At 41.4% G+C, this 18338-nt stretch overlaps 1 protein-coding gene across 1 annotated transcript in view; it reads left to right on the top strand.

Moving 5' to 3' along the window:
* SRPX (sushi repeat containing protein X-linked) overlaps positions 1 to 18338 on the top strand; it is a 50885-nt gene that overhangs the window by 1586 nt on the left and 30961 nt on the right. The window contains exon 2 of the mRNA XM_026072796.1: positions 4111 to 4302. Within this exon, the coding sequence (XP_025928581.1) occupies positions 4111 to 4302 (192 nt within the window). The remainder of the gene's footprint in view (positions 1 to 4110; positions 4303 to 18338) is intronic.

Genomic DNA, 18338 nt, shown 5'->3' with positions numbered 1-18338 from the left:
CGCGGCAGAATTACAGAGGCCAGAAAAGGAGGCGCCCGCCAAAAGTTGCTCAAGCAGAGCAGAGCATCCGTGATGTCCTTCGTGGTAGAGCGGAGGGAGGGGGCACGCGTGTGGCCAGGCTGCCGGCCCCGGCTCAAGGACCTTGGCGCTTGAAGGTCTTTCACCAAGTCTTGTTGTCCGCGCGTGTCTGGACGTGCAGAAAGCAAATCGCGGTTTCCACTATGGGAAACGAAAGGGTAAATCTAGCTAAGCTCTCGTGCTTCTAATAATTAAAACCTGTGCTTATTACTGTTTCACTTATAATTGTCTGTGTGTGCTTTAGCAAAATTTGAAATAAACGGAAATTTAGGCCCATTTCCATGGCAAAAGGAAATGCAGTTCTGCCTGTTCTTTTAAAACAGCTGTATCTTGTCAGATTAAGCATTGCTGACTTGACAGATGTTGCAAGTAAAGCCAGTGTAAACTGGCACGCAGTGATAGTTTAACAGGTGTTGTCAATGGAAATTTGCGCCCAGAACAGAGCCTGCAAAGTAACTGGGTGCTGATTCAAATGTGGGCGCATTACTCTGGGTTGACAGTGGAGAAAAGCAATAAAGAGGCAAGCAAGGTGTCTGACACAGTTCATAGCCGTACATATGGAGAATCATAGCTGTGCGCGTGGAGAATGCCTGTCCATTGGCATTACCTGTATTTGGTATCCAGGAGTCATTCCTGCTTATGTGATAGTTCCATCCACGGAGAGGCATAAAATGGCATAATGACTGTATTTCTGTGTGGAAGTTAGCTGTTTTATTGGTGTTGGCATACTTCAGTTAGCTTCTTTCCAACATGAAAGATGCTGGAACATGTTTATGTTCTTCCTTTACAAAACACTAAGGTATTGGACACATCATTTGCTAAATCAACAAAGAAAACAGAAATTTCTGTCCTTGTGTTTCTGAGGACTATTGTACTGCCAAGCTCTCTTTTGTTTTCTTAGGAAGATGACTGAATGCTCTACTTTGCAGTTCATGTGAATGTCAGTCTTCAATTTGTTTGCAGAGGATGCTAATATCCCGTACTTCTCTTTCTTCTTAAAAGCCCAAATGTAACTTCTCCGATCTCAAAAATCCAATTTTCGCCACACAATAGCCTGCTTGTTTCAGCTTGCGCTCATTTGAAAGTCCAGTTTTCCTCTTATGCTTAGTGGCAAAGGCTCCAAGGAGTTTTTAAATCATCAGCAGCTGTATTTGTAAACCCTACTATAGAGTTATGGTTCCATATTCCTTTTTTTTTTTTCTTTTTACTAGACAAAGTATGCAATATCCTTTCAAATCTTTATTCTCAATATGAAAGCTAATGAAACTCTAAATTAGTATTTAATGGTACTGTGTTGGTCTATAATTGTGAAGATTAGGTAACAGAATGCTATTAAGTAGACTAAAATAACTTCTTCGAAAAGATCTCAGTGGGATGCGCATGCATGTACCCCTCTTGCATACAAATTATACTATGCATATACTTTAATGAACTGTTACCAGGAAGTGGGCACGTGACCATTTTGTAGGTAAAGCCAAACAATCTATTTTGGATTCATGCAAAACTTATTTTTCAGTGGTAGGTTGTAAATATCAGAAATAGTCTAATCAGCTCTTGAATTAATAAACTGGTAAAACCGAAGTTTTTAAGAGTGGAGCATTTGTGCTCCGTAACCTAAATACCATGATGGACAGTGTACTAAATAATAATAATTTAGGTGCCATAAGCAGATTTCTGTGATAAGTATTTGATGGTAGACAGTAAAAATCAAGACAGTATTCTGTCTGTGGAAATGTCATTGAATTATCTATCTCTTTGTGATTAGGGAAGAGATTGAAAAATACCTGAATGTTTAAAAGCATTTGAAGCTGCTGCTATATTATCTGAAAGCTGTCATTTCAAATCCTGAAAGGATTCCCTTGGCCCTTGGTCTTTTTACATTCTGTTCCATACAAAGCCCATGATATACTCTGATGAAATATCTCTGATGGCACCAGTAAGAGAAAGTCTGTTTGCTCTTCATGAACGTTTTGGAGGTACACCTTTTGGAAGTTAAAACAAGCTTAAAACCTCTTCCCTAGGGACTAAAGAGAGAGAAAGAGATGAGCTTGCTGGTGACTCTTTCTCAGCAGGTTCCGAAAGTCTTTAGATAGATGAAAGTCTTTGGCTTTGGAAAGAGTAGCTCATCTCAAAGTTGTACTGTTGTTGATCAAGGGGGGCATCTGTGGTGAGACCCTTCAGTGCTGCAGCCAGAGAGAGAGATGTTCCTTGTCCAAGTGAATTTATACTGTAAATAGACAAAGAATAGGAGTAAGAGACTGAAGAAAGGAATATTTAAGATTGCTTAGAGTCGTGTGGCAGGCTTAAAAAAATCTGGCATTGCAGTTAATGTCTTGATTCACACTCATTGCTCCTGTCTATTGGACTGGGCTGCAGAGTGCTCAAGGACAGTCTCCAGGTCCCTAAGCAGCTGGTGTTCTGCATTGCCAAGGGTGGGGCCTTCTCTGTCAGCTGAGGTTTTTTGTTTTGGTTTTTTTAATGCAGTTTGCCATCTATCTATTAAGCTTGGAGACAGTTTTCGTAGAAGTATGTACAGGATCCAGTTCTGTTCTTGGTCCTGTGTACCCTGCAAAGCTGAGTACACATGACTACTATCTCGCTTGGGGTGGATGCAGACCTATGCTGTCTAAATACAGAACAGGAAGGCAGCGTCTGCCCTCAGATAGTTTACAGTCCAAGTAAAGACAAAAGACAACATGTGAATACAGGCAGATGAATGTGTCCTAAGGCACAGCTTTATCCAAATAATTGTGCTTTGGACCAGTTGGCTCCTTCTAAATAAGTTCCAGATAGCAGAATGACTTTATGTGGATGAATAAATAAGACTTCCACCAGCAGGGAAGCCTAATAGAAATAACATTTCAAAGTGTCTTTAAGTGCAACAAATATGTTTTGTTTGTATTAATCAAGAATTTTGAGTCATTCTTTGACTCTGCATTCATATTTTCTCATGTGAAGTGGGCCATCTTCATGAGCTGTAGCTGTTCTCCTTGCAGCTTTAAGCATTATCAAAGCTCAGTGCATTTCTTTCTGAATGCTCTTTAAATAATCAGGTCATCAAATCCTCATTGGGAGGCCTGCTCAGCCTACTTACTGTTCAGCAACATCTGGGGGCTTTTGTGCAACTGAAATCTCAAGGGGGCGGTCACATAAGCCAAGAGTGGAATTATGACAATTTTCTGAGAGGTGCTTTTGATGAGTTCTTCGGCTGTCCATTTTCTTGCAGTGGCAAAAACCTTGCCAAAGAGCACAGGCAACCTAACTGCGTGTAAGGGCTTGGATAGTTAAGTTTAGGCAAGTGTTGCAAAGGTCCAATCAAACTTAATCGGTAGCAGTTATTCTTCACATCTGCAGGCTGCCATATCCATTACTGCAATAGTAAGTGGTAGCAGACATGACAAGGGCTTCCTGAATATGTAAAGTGTATAAATACAGTGCTTGTAAAACCTTGCAGTGGAGATTGCCATCAGTACAGGTGAGATTCTTGGCTGTGAAAGTATGGATGAGTGTATCCCTTGAAATATCAAAACCATGGATTCTTAAATAGTTTGATAATGTTGAGGTGCATTTTACTGTACTCTCCTCATCTCTCAAACAGTTGAAACTGGTACTTGTAAATAAACAGGAACATTACCAAACCATGTTTTTTCCCCACTGTACAAATATGAATGGGATGGGTAAAAATGGGGACAAATTTGTGGCTTTTGTAAGGGTGTGGGGAACAAGATTTGGCATGCTGTTGTATCTGCGTTCTGTTGAATAAGCCACTGGGTTGAAAACTCAAGCTCTGTGACATGTTTGATATATAACTTGAGGCAAGTTGCTTAGATTTGCCCCTCCTTGCTTCCCCTCTCTGTAAATGGAAATAGTGGAAATATACACTATTGCAAAGTAGTTGGAGGTGCCTGAGTAAAAAGTATTATTTAAATACTGCTGTATACTAAGTTAATAGAAAGAATGGAGTTTGGAGATGGGCATGGACTTCAGCCCTATTTCCAATGTCTTGATGCCCTCTTGATAAACTTTGCATAGTTGACCGAAGGCCAGAGAGCGTGTGGGAACGCCATTTGCACAGATGTGCCTTAAAGGCTCCACTGATGAATCCTGTCTTCTTGGCTTCTGTGACTCCGTTGGAGTCACTTGCAATTCAGTTACGGCAGATAGTCCGCCACGACTCTGGAGAGGTTGCTGAAACTATCGATGAAGCACTAACCTGCTTCTCTGGTAGCTGATCAGCTGTATAAACTTCTACTTTGATTTTGAGGCACTAATGCAGTATTCCTAGGCTGGAGCTCCATGCTGTGCTGCCATGCATGAGATTTGCCAGCGTAAGGGTCCCCGGAGCATCTTCGCTGGGAGAGGTCCAAGGGTAGGTCCCTGGCCCCTTAGTGTGGTGAGCAAGGAAGAGAGGAGAAACAGCCACACTCCCATCCCTGCTTACCTCCACACCCACCGTGCTATTCATCTTTTGTCCCAGAAGTTCACTAGTCATCTCGTACTTCATGACATTGAAATAGATATTGCAATAGATACTGCATTTTAGTATTGTCACTCTTTGCATCTTTCATGGTACTTCTGGGAAGCTAATGAAAATATAAATGATTTTTACCTACTGGGGTAACAGACGACATGTTCCCCTAGCTACCTGTGAATTTTTCTGCTTCTGAATTAGCCGTGTATTTTTTGGTTTTAATTTTCTGTTTCGAATTATTTTATATATGAAATACTTCAGTGTGCTGGGAATCATCTGTTTCTCAAGGCATTCACTTAACTTAAATTTTTTTAGTTCAGTAAATTAAAAGCTCGGCTTACAGAACATAGCTGGCTGGCCGTGAGTTCTCTGCTACTGTTTCTAACTATTATTATATTTAAAGGAGCACTGTTAAAGCTGTTCAAGCTGAAAATTTATGCTGCAGTACCTTGAAAGTGGCTCCAAATTATAGGTTTTAACTTCCATGATTCTGATCTGTCCTGTAACTTGAAATAGCCACTTACAAACTCTGCCAGAGCTTGAAACAACTTCAGCTTGTCATTCTGCGTATCTTTACATGCAGAGAGAAAGGATTTTTGTATTTCTTGAGAGACCCATGGAAATAGATTGATGTTACCCAAGTTAATAAATATGGGAAGCTCATTGCTACCAGTATCTTCCTGTAGTTTGTCTGAACAATCTTGATAAGATTTTCTTGTGCCTGAGAAAATAAATTGCATCTTTGCCGTGTGAATGACACGCACAAATGTGAAATGAGTAGGTATAGGGAGGGGAGAGCAAAGTACTGTCAAATGCAGCAGTCCTTCCCCCAGCCACTGTTATCTCTAACTAGTGTTTCTTCCTGCTTCTGCAGATTTTTCCTGACAGAAATGTTTAAAATTACATCTTTCTCTAGTCCTGTGAAGAGGGAAGGAGAAGGCATTTAGCGTGGGGGCATTTTAAGAGCCCCTAAGTACTGCTATGCCTAACTTAATGCATCGAAAAATCTTGGTGCTGGACTAGTGTTAAAATTAAACTGTTCTGCTGAAAGGCTTATTCCAGGAGAAAGTATTGCTTGTGGGTTTTTTGTTTGGCTCTGTTTTTTTTTTTCTGGTTATATATACAGAAGTTATTAGAAAGACTGGCAGCGTTGCTGTTTTCCCAGGTTTGGCAGGCTAGCATTTATCAACAGTTGTTAACTTTTTTAGTAATATTTTTGTGCTTTCTTCTCTAGTGTTTAGGAGAAGTTACCTTGAAAAGCAGCTGCTTTGCCTTCCTTTGTATCCTTCCCGAAAGTCTCTTTGCTTTCTGGTTACTTCTGGTTTTTGTTGGGTTTTTTTGTTTGTTTTATTTATTTTCCCGCCAGGAAGCCTCAAACAACTGCAGCTCGTTCTTCTGATCAGCGCTGGCTGCTTGCTCCCTCCCCTGCCCTCGCTGGCTTTCTCATACCCAGCCGTGCTGTGCGCTCCCGGGAGCGCGAGTGCTTGGGCAGGCGCCCTCGCTTCCTTCCCTGTTTGCTCAGGTGCTGCCGCCGCAGGGTCCTCGCCGTGGCTGGGGCTCCCAGGCCCGTCTGCAGCACAAGTGAGATTCCCAAAGCGGCTCTCTCCCGAACCGACTCCTGTTCCTATTCTGCGCTGCTGGAGACATCCTCTGTTCTGTCACCCGGCAAGAGGTTTTTTTTACCACTTGAGCAGATACCATTTGTATAAATTCACGCATTGTGCTTGGTCAGTGAAGATGGGTCTTCATCTGAGGGCAGTCGCTATAAATGGGCTTTGGGTTAGGAGCCTTTGCAAGAGACCAAGTTTTGCCTGTTCAACAGAACAGAGAGCTCCAAAAGAAATGATGAGAATGCTTGAAACGACCCATTTTCTGCATTGTTTTTGTGAGACACAGCAGGTCACTGTGAGCTGTTTCCAAGGGAAAAAGGCAACCAAAAACATGCAAGATGCCTATCATAAAGATTCTTGATTGTATTGATTTATTTGAAACTAGTGGGTATATATCTATGTGTGTGTGTGTGTGTATATCTTTGATTTGTTATAGTCTTTGAATTGTGACTTTATGAAGAGTGCACTGATGTTCTCCAGAGAGGCAGAAGAAAGTTTTGTAGCTTTGTAGAAAACTATATTACAATGAGATTTGTTACTGCTGACTTTTGCTCCAAAAATTGCAGTGGATAGAAATGTGTGTGTGAGAATTCTCAATCATCCAAATTACATATGTTAAGTAAACTGTGTTATAATTCATTTTATTCTGAAGCCTCTGAAATTACTGTGTTGTTATAGAAGGAAATCTTTTTTCAGTCTTGACAAATTTAAAATTTTGCACAACTCTTAAAAGGCACCTTAAAATTTGAGAAGCCTGATTAAAGAAGACTTGTATTCTTTTGCCACTTATCACCCTCTTCTTGTTCTTTTCAGGAAATGCCTTTTCCTTTTAAGGTGCTAGATTTAAACTTGTTGTACATATGTACACTAAGAATAGCATCACAGTTTGAAAGCAGTCATGTATTCAGGCTTCTCCAGCACTGCTTCGTCATGCTGCATGGTTTACCCAAAGCCTACATTTAACCAATGTGGGCTGGCGAAGTGAGTCACTGTTAGCAGTGTCTGTCTCCTTTTTGGCTGTACCATGAGAATTTTAACCTACTAGGGTCTGTGGTCCGTATTGGTATCCCTCAGAGGTTTTCTGTCAGAATAGCTGACAGTGACTTGCCAGATGGGATGAGATGCTGCTTCCAACTCCTGCATCAGAGTTAAGTTATAAGCCTAGGCCAATTATATTTTTCTTCAGAAAAATAAATCAAATTTTGGGCAATGCGCTTGAAAATATGTGCTTCATTTGAATCTCTTCCATCTTGAGACCGTCCGTTGTGGCTGACTGGCTATACTGTGTCGCTCATAAGTAAAACAGGCCAAAATTAACAGGCCTCTATCCAGCTATTCTTCAAGATTAAAAACATGTTGGCTCACAGACACTCATTGTCCTGAACTGCCCGGAGGCAGAAACCAGAAACAATATGCCTGCCACTGACTTCCAGTGGCAATACAGTGTTTAAAAAAAAAAAAATCAGTCTTTCTGCCTCCCACACTTTTATTTCTGGGAAAGGAGTGGATGTGGGTGTCCCGGAAGGTTACTCCACGCTGAGTGGAGGTTTCTGTTAATTTTTACATTTTCCGTCTGTCACAGTCTTGTAAATGTGGTGTTCCTTCCCTGTCTCCCCATCTCTGCCTTCTGTGGACTTGTGAAGGGTTTTTCCTTCCCGCTTCACTGATTCCCAGCATAGTTGTTACTTGGGAAGAGCCTTCCAGGATCTCTTTTAGGAGTGACTGGGGTGACCCTGGAGAGAAAAGGGATTCTTTTTTATCCGTAAAAATGCTGTATGGATATGCAGATGTCTAGCTCTTATCTGTGTTGCTGTTGGGGTATTTTGGGGAACGGCTGAGTCCACAAAGGTGACTAGAATATGCTTAGCATCACTTCCATGTGTCTCAGCTCAACTGCATCCCTTGCTTCAACAGGCCATCAGTGGGTTTTTTGGATCTTAAAAATATTTTATGAAGTGCAAAAAAGGCAGTGATCCCATTTCAAAGAAAAAAAAAAGAGCTTGTGTGTGTGCCTTGTGCAAATTAAATGCATTTCTTATTATAGCACTAAGGAAGAAGAGGTGACTTGTTGCAGGTGGTGTTGTGCAGGCATCTGACTGGTAGTTTGCTTCTGCTTCATACCACTGATTTCTTTTTGTGACATTAAGGACGTTAGTTAGCCTGTGCCTGCTTCCCCTTTGTAAAATGGGGGTGGCAGAGATTATCTGGTAGGGTATCTTTAAGGAAATGTGTGGTCTGTGCCTGTTCTGGACGTGCCCATGCACTCTTCTGGCCAGTCTCTCTATCTCCCTCATTATCGCTTCAGTTACAACTTCTGGATGTATTTCTGTTTCAGTTGATATCAGGAGCCCCGTTTTGAATTTCTCACTGGTACTTGACTTTTATCATAATTTGATAGGAAATGTGTGTCCGGGAGAAACAGGAAATCACCATAGCTGTAAACATGCTTTGTCTTTTGGTTTAAGGGAATTTACAGTCAACTGCACCAATTTCTGACAGCTCTGTAATGAGAGAAGGCCGTGTTGGTATAAACACTAATAAGGCTGTTTGTGTATCACCAGAACCTTTCCATCCTTTCTAGCAGTAGCACTAACAGGTTGCAGTAATCAGCATCACTGAGTGAGAACTTGCCAGTGATGTCTCTTATGGTCTTTTCAGAAAACATGAACATCTGAATTCTTTTTTTTTCTTTCTTTTTTGGTTCTAGTTGTAAAAGAAATGCTTCTGACCAGTGGTTCTGTGTCTGTCTTCAACTGAGTGTTGAAAACAAGGACATTGAGTAGTATCTTTAAATGGTCCCAAGGCACTTCAGACCTCTTAGAGACCAGTAGTGCCATAGGATGAAATTGCAGGCCTGAGAGTTGTTCTGCTTTATTATTAGTCAGAATCATCTTTTTGCTATATTTTTGTGTGCCCAGTTTGTTTAGTGGAATCTTCAGGTGTGAGGCATATAATATAAAATAACGCAGGTGCTTTAACTGTAAAATGCATTTAAAAACATATAAATTGCTTGTGTGCAATAAAAGATAACTTGTAACTCAACAGAAAGGTAAGACGATTGATTTATGGCTGTCTGCTTTCCCTGTTTGAAAGGTAAGTCAGTTGGCCAAAACAGATCAGTAGAGAGGAATAGACATAAATTCTCCATTTGAGTTATAAAACATTCATTTATTTGTAAGCCACTCACAATGAAAATGAGTTTTGATGCATTTGCAGTTGTTGAATGTTGTCTCTCAAGTACAACCCTGGTGTTTTCTTGTTCTTCTGTCTTTAGCAAAGTTATTATTGTGCAAAGACAATGAAGGAAAAAGAAGAAACTTCCAGATTGTAGTACGTGACACATGAGAATAAACTCATGTATTACTTATGATTTTTGTGGTGTAGAGTCTGATGCTTCTCAGGGGTCCCATTCACAGGAAGTCATGGTCTCCAAAATGTTTGGAGTCTCATTTGAATCAGACACCATAGTAAGTGGGCGTGATACATGGCAATAGAAAAGTGTGAAGGGAAAGCATAAATAAGATCTTGTGGCTGCACAAGTTAGTTACTGCACAATTTAAATAAACATCAACTGAAAAGGCCAATACATCTGTACTATTTGACAAACTACAGCCTCTTCCCCTTCTCACCCCTTCCCCCCAAGTTCTCCTGAGACCTTATCCAGCAACTTATGTTTTGGGTTGTATTTGCTTGAACAGTTCTTTTAAGACTGTGCTGCTTAATTCTTTGCCCGTTTTAGTTTCCACTGTGGAGGGAGCTGTGAGGAATCGCTGCCATTGGAGTGAGAGGCTGCGTGTGTGCGTGTGTGTGCGTGCGTGTGCGTGTGTGTGAGCCGGGGAGGAGGAAGACTTGGCAGATCCCATAGGATAGCAGTTTACAAGTTCATACAAGATTGCATCTCTTTCAATCTTTTAATTCTCAGCCCTCTGTGATCAGAATACGTCAGCACTGTAACCAGCTCCTGAAAATCACTGAAGAGTATTTCACATTTGGGAAGCTGGCGGATGAATTGTTCCTACAAATGGATTCTTGCTGAGGGAGTAGATTTGTCAAGGGACAGTTGAAACACCCTATAATACATTTCCTTTTTCCCAAACCATGTTTTCCTTTCCTCAGCGCTGGCCGGGTTAGAGGCCTGGAGCTCAGTGCTTTGTTGTCGGCTCTCGTTTAAGGTTGCCCCTGTGCTTGCTTTCTTCCTGGCAGATGTTGCCTTGCGTTAAGCTGCTGCAGAACTAGTTCCTTGGCAAATAAAAGTCACAGCGCCCGTCTGTTGCAGGAGGGCAGTGCGGTGAAAGCTAAGTTAGACGAGTGAATGAGCTACCGTATTCAATATCCCCTTGACTTTCTGCTAGGATTTCATGCTAAATGTAGTATCCCGCTTTCACTGATTAAAAAGGCCACTACAAGACTATATATAAACAGTGATGGGTAGTGCTGGTTGTCTTTTGTGCACAAAACAGCACATTACAGGATTGATCTTATGGTATGTTCCCAGTTTTGCATATCATACTAAATTTCGGAGGAAAGAGGGGAAATTAAAAATCATTGTAAGCAATTAAGAAAACTCAAAAGCACATTTAGATAGGCGAGCGTATGGGCCCACTGGTTATTGTTTGGTCCACTGACTGCAGTGGAAATCCGTGTCAAAATTTTCACCATTTTTAGTGACACTGAATCAGATTTGCCAATGGAAAGCAAGAGCACTAAATCAAGGAATCTGGGCAGTTAGTTTTGTGTTATTAGCTGGGTGGTCCAAATCGTTAAGGCTTTTTCCAGGAGCCATGCAGACTCCCAGTCTGACAAGAATTTTTTTTTTCTGTGAAATACTGTGTTTTGTTGAGATGGATAGAAGCCTGTAGAGTCAAATCTTTTCCAGTTGCAAAAAAGGGCTTTCAGATTTCTTATTTCTACATGGTGGACTTTAAAGTTAGGGCCGCCAGGGCGTGTCGGAGCCAGGTTGCTCAGGTCCTGCCAATGGCCAGAAGTAAATCTGCCACCTCTGAGGAGTCACTACTGTGCATCTCCACTTACTCTGACTGTGGTGGCCCCTTCGGCTTCGCTGCTTCTGGTGATCTGGGCACCTGCAGCTGCAGCTCCTGAGCTGTTTTTTCCATCATCATGAGATGCCCTATGAAATAAGCAACCAACAGCTGCCTTGTGCAGGAGCACCTCTAGCTTAGGGGGAATGGTACGTTTCTCACACTTTTGACCTCCAGTTGGATTTTGGGTTAAGTTCCAACAACAGTATAATAATCCTTAGTAATGATTTAGACAAATTTTATTTTTCTGTGAAAACTATTAATGCCTTGGTGCTTTACGTTTTTTTCCCCAGTGTTTGATATGCTTCCTTTTCATATCTATATTTCATGTCCGTTGGACAGAGTTGCAGCTTGTCTGCCTGTCTTTAACTGCAAACTCAAATCTTGTGAGTGAATTTTTCAGACTTTGATGCTTCTGTCAGAAGGACCATGTAGGGAGAAATATAATGGTGTCGCTATGCTATGTTTACGAGCAAAACCAGCTGTTCTTTGCTGTATGCCCCTGCTCCTTTAAATTGCAAAATATCCTGAAGCTCGGAGAAGAAGCTTGGATGGTGTGACTAGAAAGCAAACAAAACCATAAGTCTGTTATTTAAAAAAATCTGTTTTGCTGTGAGTTTGGCTTGTTCTTTTTGAGAGCCTCTAGTTACCGTCTTCAGGGTATTTATGAAGCTTTAGAAATTTTTCTGTATTCTGTACTAAGCTGCTTTTGGTAATAACTAGAATTCTTAGAACAAGTTATTAAAGGACTATATCCTTATTATTTTAAGTAAATTCTGACCTCAGTAATTTGAAGCTATCTGCCAGCTTGCTTGCTTGCTGGTGTTGATCATTCCTGCCAAACTGTCTTCATAAATAATAAGTATCAGCCTCTTCTAAGCGTAAGTGGCCCAGAGAACAGAAATCCTTTTGTAATATAGTCACACTGAATGCAGCATCGCTTAATATTTTCTAATTAACCCTCCTGCTTCCCAGCAAGCTCTGTCCTGTTGTTGACAGTGAAGAAGGTGTTTCACAATGTCCTTCAAAACACTCCTGGTCGGTCTTGGGAGCGGAGGCGTGTGGGTCCCTGGGCCCAGCACCAAGCAGGATGCTGCCCCATGGATGGAAGCGGAGGTGGGCAAACATCCCTCGGTGTCTTCGCTCCAAGCTTGTCTGGGACTGAGGTGCCGCAGAGCTAGAGGAGCTGGGGAATCGTCCTTTTTGCTTAGCATTATTGTGCTGGCCAAGGCCTTTGAATATCTGAATATATTTCTCCATCTCTGGAGATACTCAAAAGCCGTCTGGACAGGGTCCTGGGCAGCCTGCTGTAGGTGACCCTGCTGGAGCAGGGGGGTTTGACTAGACGGTCTCCAGAGGTGTCTTCCAACCTCAACTGTTCTGCGATTCTGTGATCTGCTCTTGGCCTCCCAGGGTGGGAATGACAGGGAGAAGGAAAAAGGTTGCTGTGGGTTGTTTTGGTAGTAGCAATGCCGGTGGGAGGAGGAGAGAGGTGGGCATGTGTGATGGCCATCGCCGCTGCCCTCCCTATCTGGGGATGCGTTTGTGGTTCCCTGGGTTGTTCACCGCCTGTGTGAGCGGTGCAGGTTGGCTCTACTAAAACTGCGATTTAGTCAGCAAGAGAGAATGAAAGTAAGTCCACAGCATTTACTATAATGATTAGGAAAAATTCTGTTACATCCTGTCCTCAAGCTCATAGGTTTTGAAAAGCCTGCAGGTTTTTCAAGTACAGATTTCTCTTCTCTATAGAAAGTTTTCTTTTAGAGTCCCTCTATAGCTTCTTTGGTCACCTGTGCAGTTTCTGGATAGTCACAATGAATTTTCACTATCCTTCTGTCTTCTAAAGGAGTAAGGTTTAAATTCTGAAAACTTGGCTTCGGTGCATTGGGGTCATTAATTTAAGTGGTTGTATTGGTATTGCCAGCTTTCTGTTTACCTTAAATCATCAATTAGCATTCCAAAGACCAAGAAAATCTGCTTGTAAAGGAAGAAAAAAAGATTTTACTTTTTTTTTTAATATATATATATATATATATATATATATATATACTTTCTACTTTGGGGGATTGGAAGATGCAGGTTTTCTGAGCATTCTTTTGAGACAGTATGATTTTTTAATATAAAGCTGCAGCTTTTCACAAATCACATAATTTCTGCCAGTATAATTTGCAAGAATCACCAAAAGATCGGAGTCTGTTGTGTCAAAAGCCATCAGTACAGTATTTATATTTTTTGAAAGTTCTTGGGACTTTTTTTGTGATATGCCTGTATCATTAGTGAAACATGAATATAAAGCAATATCCTTATAAGTGACCTTGGCATCCACTCTTTCAGAAGGAAACTTTTTACTCTGTTGTTTGCAATGGAGGTGAAAACTTGGAGAATATCCTTTTAACTGAGAATTACCACTAACTATGGGTATACTAATGAAAAATGAGCAATAGTTTAGAGGGAGGTATCTCAAATTTTCATTTGAAATCTGCATCATTTCATGCTGGCTGTACCAAACTACTATTGAATCAGCCTTAGGTTGTGATTAATATTTCTTATTTTAAATAAAGTGAACAAGCCAGTTCTGATCAGTTGGTTTATATGACTTCTGTGCTTTTGTCTGTGAACTCAGTGTAAAAATTTGTTTGCTTTGAGTCTATTTTCATGTTTCAGAAACAAATTAAATTCTGCACCTCCTCAGTCTTGACAGCACTTGTTTACTGATTTTCTCCGTTTTTCCCCACCTACTTTTCCATCTTCTCTGCTGGTTTTTGACCTTCTTACTACCTTACATGGCTGTAATTGTTCCTTCAGTTCTTCCTCTCTGGTGTGATGCCTGGTTTTTCTCTTTCATGCTACTCTTATGAAGTACTAGCAAAGCATGAATAGTCCTGGAGTCCTTAGAAATCTATTTTACTTCCAAAAGGAGCCTCTAGCATTGATACCAACAACTCTTAATGCTTTCTCTGTTTGCAAGACATTTGCAGGTGTCATGGATTAAACAGCAAATTTTCTAGGGTGGAGACGTTGTAAACCAATACATATGCTTGTAGTCTGTCTGAAAAGGAAGTCTCCTGCATGCAAGTGGGACTTAAAGTATGCTCTGACAACCTTCATGTACATGTAAGAAGGCAGCCCATGATAAGATACAAGCTAAAAGGTTGAAGTCAACCTGGTGAGAAGTCCTGCTTGGGCCAGCTGGGGTTAATGGGCTACAACAGCAGACTTTTCAGCTGACTGATGACTTAAGCAGGGAAGGTAAGGACAAGTCGTGCAGGGGATCCTTTGGGGAGCTCCCTGCCACATATGCTTTACAGTAGTTCTATGTTGCTTCAGACACAGTATGACACCACTTACTAAAGGGTGGGATTAGGCCACAATCAGTAACTTCACACTTTTCCACTCCCCTCCTCCTCCTGTTGACTGGGTCCTTGTTAGAGGACTTCCTGTGGAATATAGGTAGCTCCTGATGCTAGTTCTCAAGTGTTGGGGCAGTGTCTGATACTGAAAGCTGAGATTATTTTCAAGGAAGCCTAATTCTTTTAGTCTTCTTGTAAAGCTTGAAAGATATCTTTAAAACAACATGTGACTCATGGATAAAGAAAAGGGAGGGAAGTAGTGTACCTGGTGCTTTAGTATTAATAGTTAGATATTGAGATGTGCCAGTTTCCACTGGCTGCATTAAAAAAAGAAAATCCATTTTCTTCCATGTGTCATCAGTTCAGAATAGATCAGGATTAGCTTTCCATTTCTTTCTTTGGAAAGTTATCCCATAGTCCATTGGAAGTTGTCATTAAGGAAAGTTTCAACCTAAATGTTCTTTACCCAATTAGTTAGCTACTAGTAGTTATACTTCTTTCCAGTCCCTTGTTGACCTTCCATAAGTAGCCTCCTGTTTTGCTGCCTTTTCAGTCTGTTCCTAAACTACAGGCCTACATTAAAAACCTATAATACCTTAATATAAGAAAAAAATTGCATATTGAAGTATGCCTAAAGGAATTATTTCACTGGATCTTCAAAAATAACAACCTTATACATAAGTAATAGTTTGTTTGCTGCTTCAGGGTCCCAGTTTGGTTAGGTGCTTTGCACACACAATGAGGAGATGCATCTGTGCAGGGAACTGCTGCCTTTCTGTCTTGCAGCCATCTAGGACATCCAACAGTGTGCCTGCCCATAATGTCATCTCTGTCCTCTCATCCTTTCCCCCAGGGGAAAGCATCTTGTTTCTGCAGGGCTTTGTGTAATTCAGATTTGACTTGTTATATATTCATTCTTACAACCAAAAAAAAGAAAAAGACTGCTTTTTCTTAGCACAGAAGGTAGCACAGGCTGTGACAGCCCTTTATGCCCAGGAGAGTTCATGCCACTGCCTGGTGCTGGCCCCCAGGATGCTCCGTCCTGATGGAGATGTGCCCAGCCACCAGGAGTGAAAACCGCTGCAATAAAAAGGGCGTTCATCTGGACAGGTTTTTATCACAAAGCCTGAGGTAGTGTTTAGCCTAGAGCCAAGGCTGGCTATTGACTTCATCTGTACACAGTTAATCCCATTTCCTGGAGGGCCATGGCCATCTTAGAAAACCGTGATCACCTGCAGAACAGGAGAAGGGCAGCAGAGACCACGGGGTCTCCAGCCTCTGCGACAGGGGAGAGTGATGAGTCGAGGTAGGCGCAGCTGAAGGATGCTGGCAATGGACTTGTACTGTTTCAGTGAGGCAAAAACCTTCAAGGTTCCTGCTAGCCTGTTGTAGGGAGAAATCTCCTCCTGGTTCCAAATTTGTGGGTGGGTTTGATTGTGCAGGATCCCAGAGAGCTTTACTGGAGTACTTCAGGGCCCTGGTCACACATTTCTCCGGGGGGGGACCAGTCTCCAAAGCCCTGGAAGCAGAGGAGGAGGTGCCAGCAGGTTGCAAACAGCAGATTCTCAGTTCAGTCTACTAAACCCCTATGGAGATAAGGGCCAAACCTCTGCCAGCAGAAGAAATTGTGCGAGAAGCTAACCTGCTAAGCAGAGGACAGGTGGAGATGTGCTGGAGGGTTATCAGCTGGCTGGAATTTCCTTAATTGCCAGGATCTCTGTGCTTAGATAGATGAGATTATTGCTGTTCATTTGAGCAGTGAAAACCTGTGAATAATTGAGATGAGCTGGTGCCTGCAAGGATGAGACAGAATCCAAGTTCAGATGTAGAATATTATTACTAGTGAATGTTGCTGTGTGAGAGCAGCAAAGAATCTGGTAATGCTTATAAGCGATCAGACCGCAGGAGATGTGTGGACAGACTTCAGAGCCTCTCGTTTTACCTTGTCAAACACAGATTTCAAATTCTCCTACRTCCCGAGCTGCCTACATTTTCCATGCACAACCGTAGAATTATTGTAAATAACGAACGCTTTGCCTTCCTGATCTGCTCCAACTTAGTGCATGTATGTGCTCAGAATAGTAAACGTATTATTATCCAGTGTGAAAGCTGTGGTAGCTGTGTTTTACATAGATGTAATGCAGTGCATTTACCTTCCTTAAACGTAGATTAGCGAATGTACACTTTGTTCAGCTGAACTGATTTACGTTTCAGTGCGTTCATGATGCTTTTTCTCCTCTCTCTGATTGTTAGCGATGTGTGGTATTGTAACTGTTCCTGATCATGAAGAGAGATACTTTTAGGTTTTTAGCATTTATTTACTGGAGAGTTCCTTAGGCAAAAATCAAATTTTGCTGAGTTCTTCATGGCCTGAACAAAGGAAACATTTGTTCTCCAATCCCTTCCCTGTGTGCGTACTTTTAATGCATCAATCATATTTGGAGGCTATAAGAAACTGAAAAGTGTGCTTCTGTTTGTCGTTCTCCCCTGTAGGCTTCAGGTAGGTTTTGCATGGGCAGCTTTCAGCAGACTCTTTCTGATAATGCAGTTCTTAGTGCAGCAATAAAATAAGTGTGAGGTTTGGGTGTTCATCCATCTTCCTGTAACTACACATCTGCTGGAGAGCAAGATTTACCATCCTTTAAGAAGATACAGAGAGAATTACCAGTTTCTGATGAGCGCTTTCTCTGTCTGGTTGTCAAGATGTACCACACATACGCAAAAAATCAAGCTGGAATTCACTTCCTCAAGTACTTGCACAAAGGTACTTCTTCCTGAAACTTCCTTTTCTTTTTTTTTTTAAATAGAAGCGTAAATATCAGGAGAGTGAGTAGTCATTAATGATTATGTATGTATGCACTGCATCCATGCAAGCTCATTCGGTAATAAATTGTGAACTAAATTTTTTTCCTTTTTCTTTTTTTTTTCCTCCCAGAGAAAAAAAAGATTGAATTTCTGCCAGTCAGATTACTGGATATTGTGAACTTTGCAACTGGTGGCTGGCCTATCAGAATGAAGATTTGTCTTCAATGTTGTCTTTTTATAAGGAAGTTTGGCTTTTGGTTAGTGTATCCTGAAGTAAAGGTGATGATGGGTAGCGGTGGGTACCACCAGGGCATCCAGCAGATATATCATTACTGACTAGACTTACACTTTTGTTGTAGGTTCCTGTGTAGCCTTGGCTGGAAATTAAGAGACGGCAATGGAATTATAACTTCAAGGTTTTGGATTGCAATTATCAGGTTTTCGTCCTCCAGCTTTGGCTAAGATTTACTTTATAGAAGATTGCTGCAGACCAGCAGATGACATCATGAGATGTGTCACTGGGTCATTCTGTTGGTTTCCTGCTGGCATAATGAGCTGCCACTCCCAATATGCAGGGACTTCTTTTGTTGGCTTGTTTTGGGGTTTTGTTTTGATTTGTTTTACTGGATTTCAGTTTATTGCAAGTTCCTCATCAGATGGAGACCTTTAAAGAAGAGGGCATATGCCCGTAGACCTTCTTTTGCCAGCTTTAAAAAAATCATGGAAACTAACTTCTTCCCTGTTCTCTGCACCTAGTTATTCAAATGTTTAATTTGGCAGTGATTCCAAAAAACAAAAATCACTGTCCAATCTGAAAAATCAGCATTTCTTGAGACTACTGTTCATGTATGCAATGTCCTCATTTTTCCCTTTGAGCCAAGCTCCCTGCTTGCCCCCCACTGCCCATCTACTTGATGAATAATTGTGGTACGTAACAAGATATACTGTTTAGCAGTCATGGGAACAGGGCCCATGTGGGAAAGAA

The sequence above is a fragment of the Apteryx rowi genome, unplaced genomic scaffold (genome assembly GCF_003343035.1).
Source record: "Apteryx rowi isolate R43461 unplaced genomic scaffold, aptRow1 scaffold_350, whole genome shotgun sequence".
NCBI lineage: Eukaryota > Metazoa > Chordata > Aves > Apterygiformes > Apterygidae > Apteryx > Apteryx rowi.
This window is presented reverse-complemented; position numbering and strand designations above follow the sequence as displayed.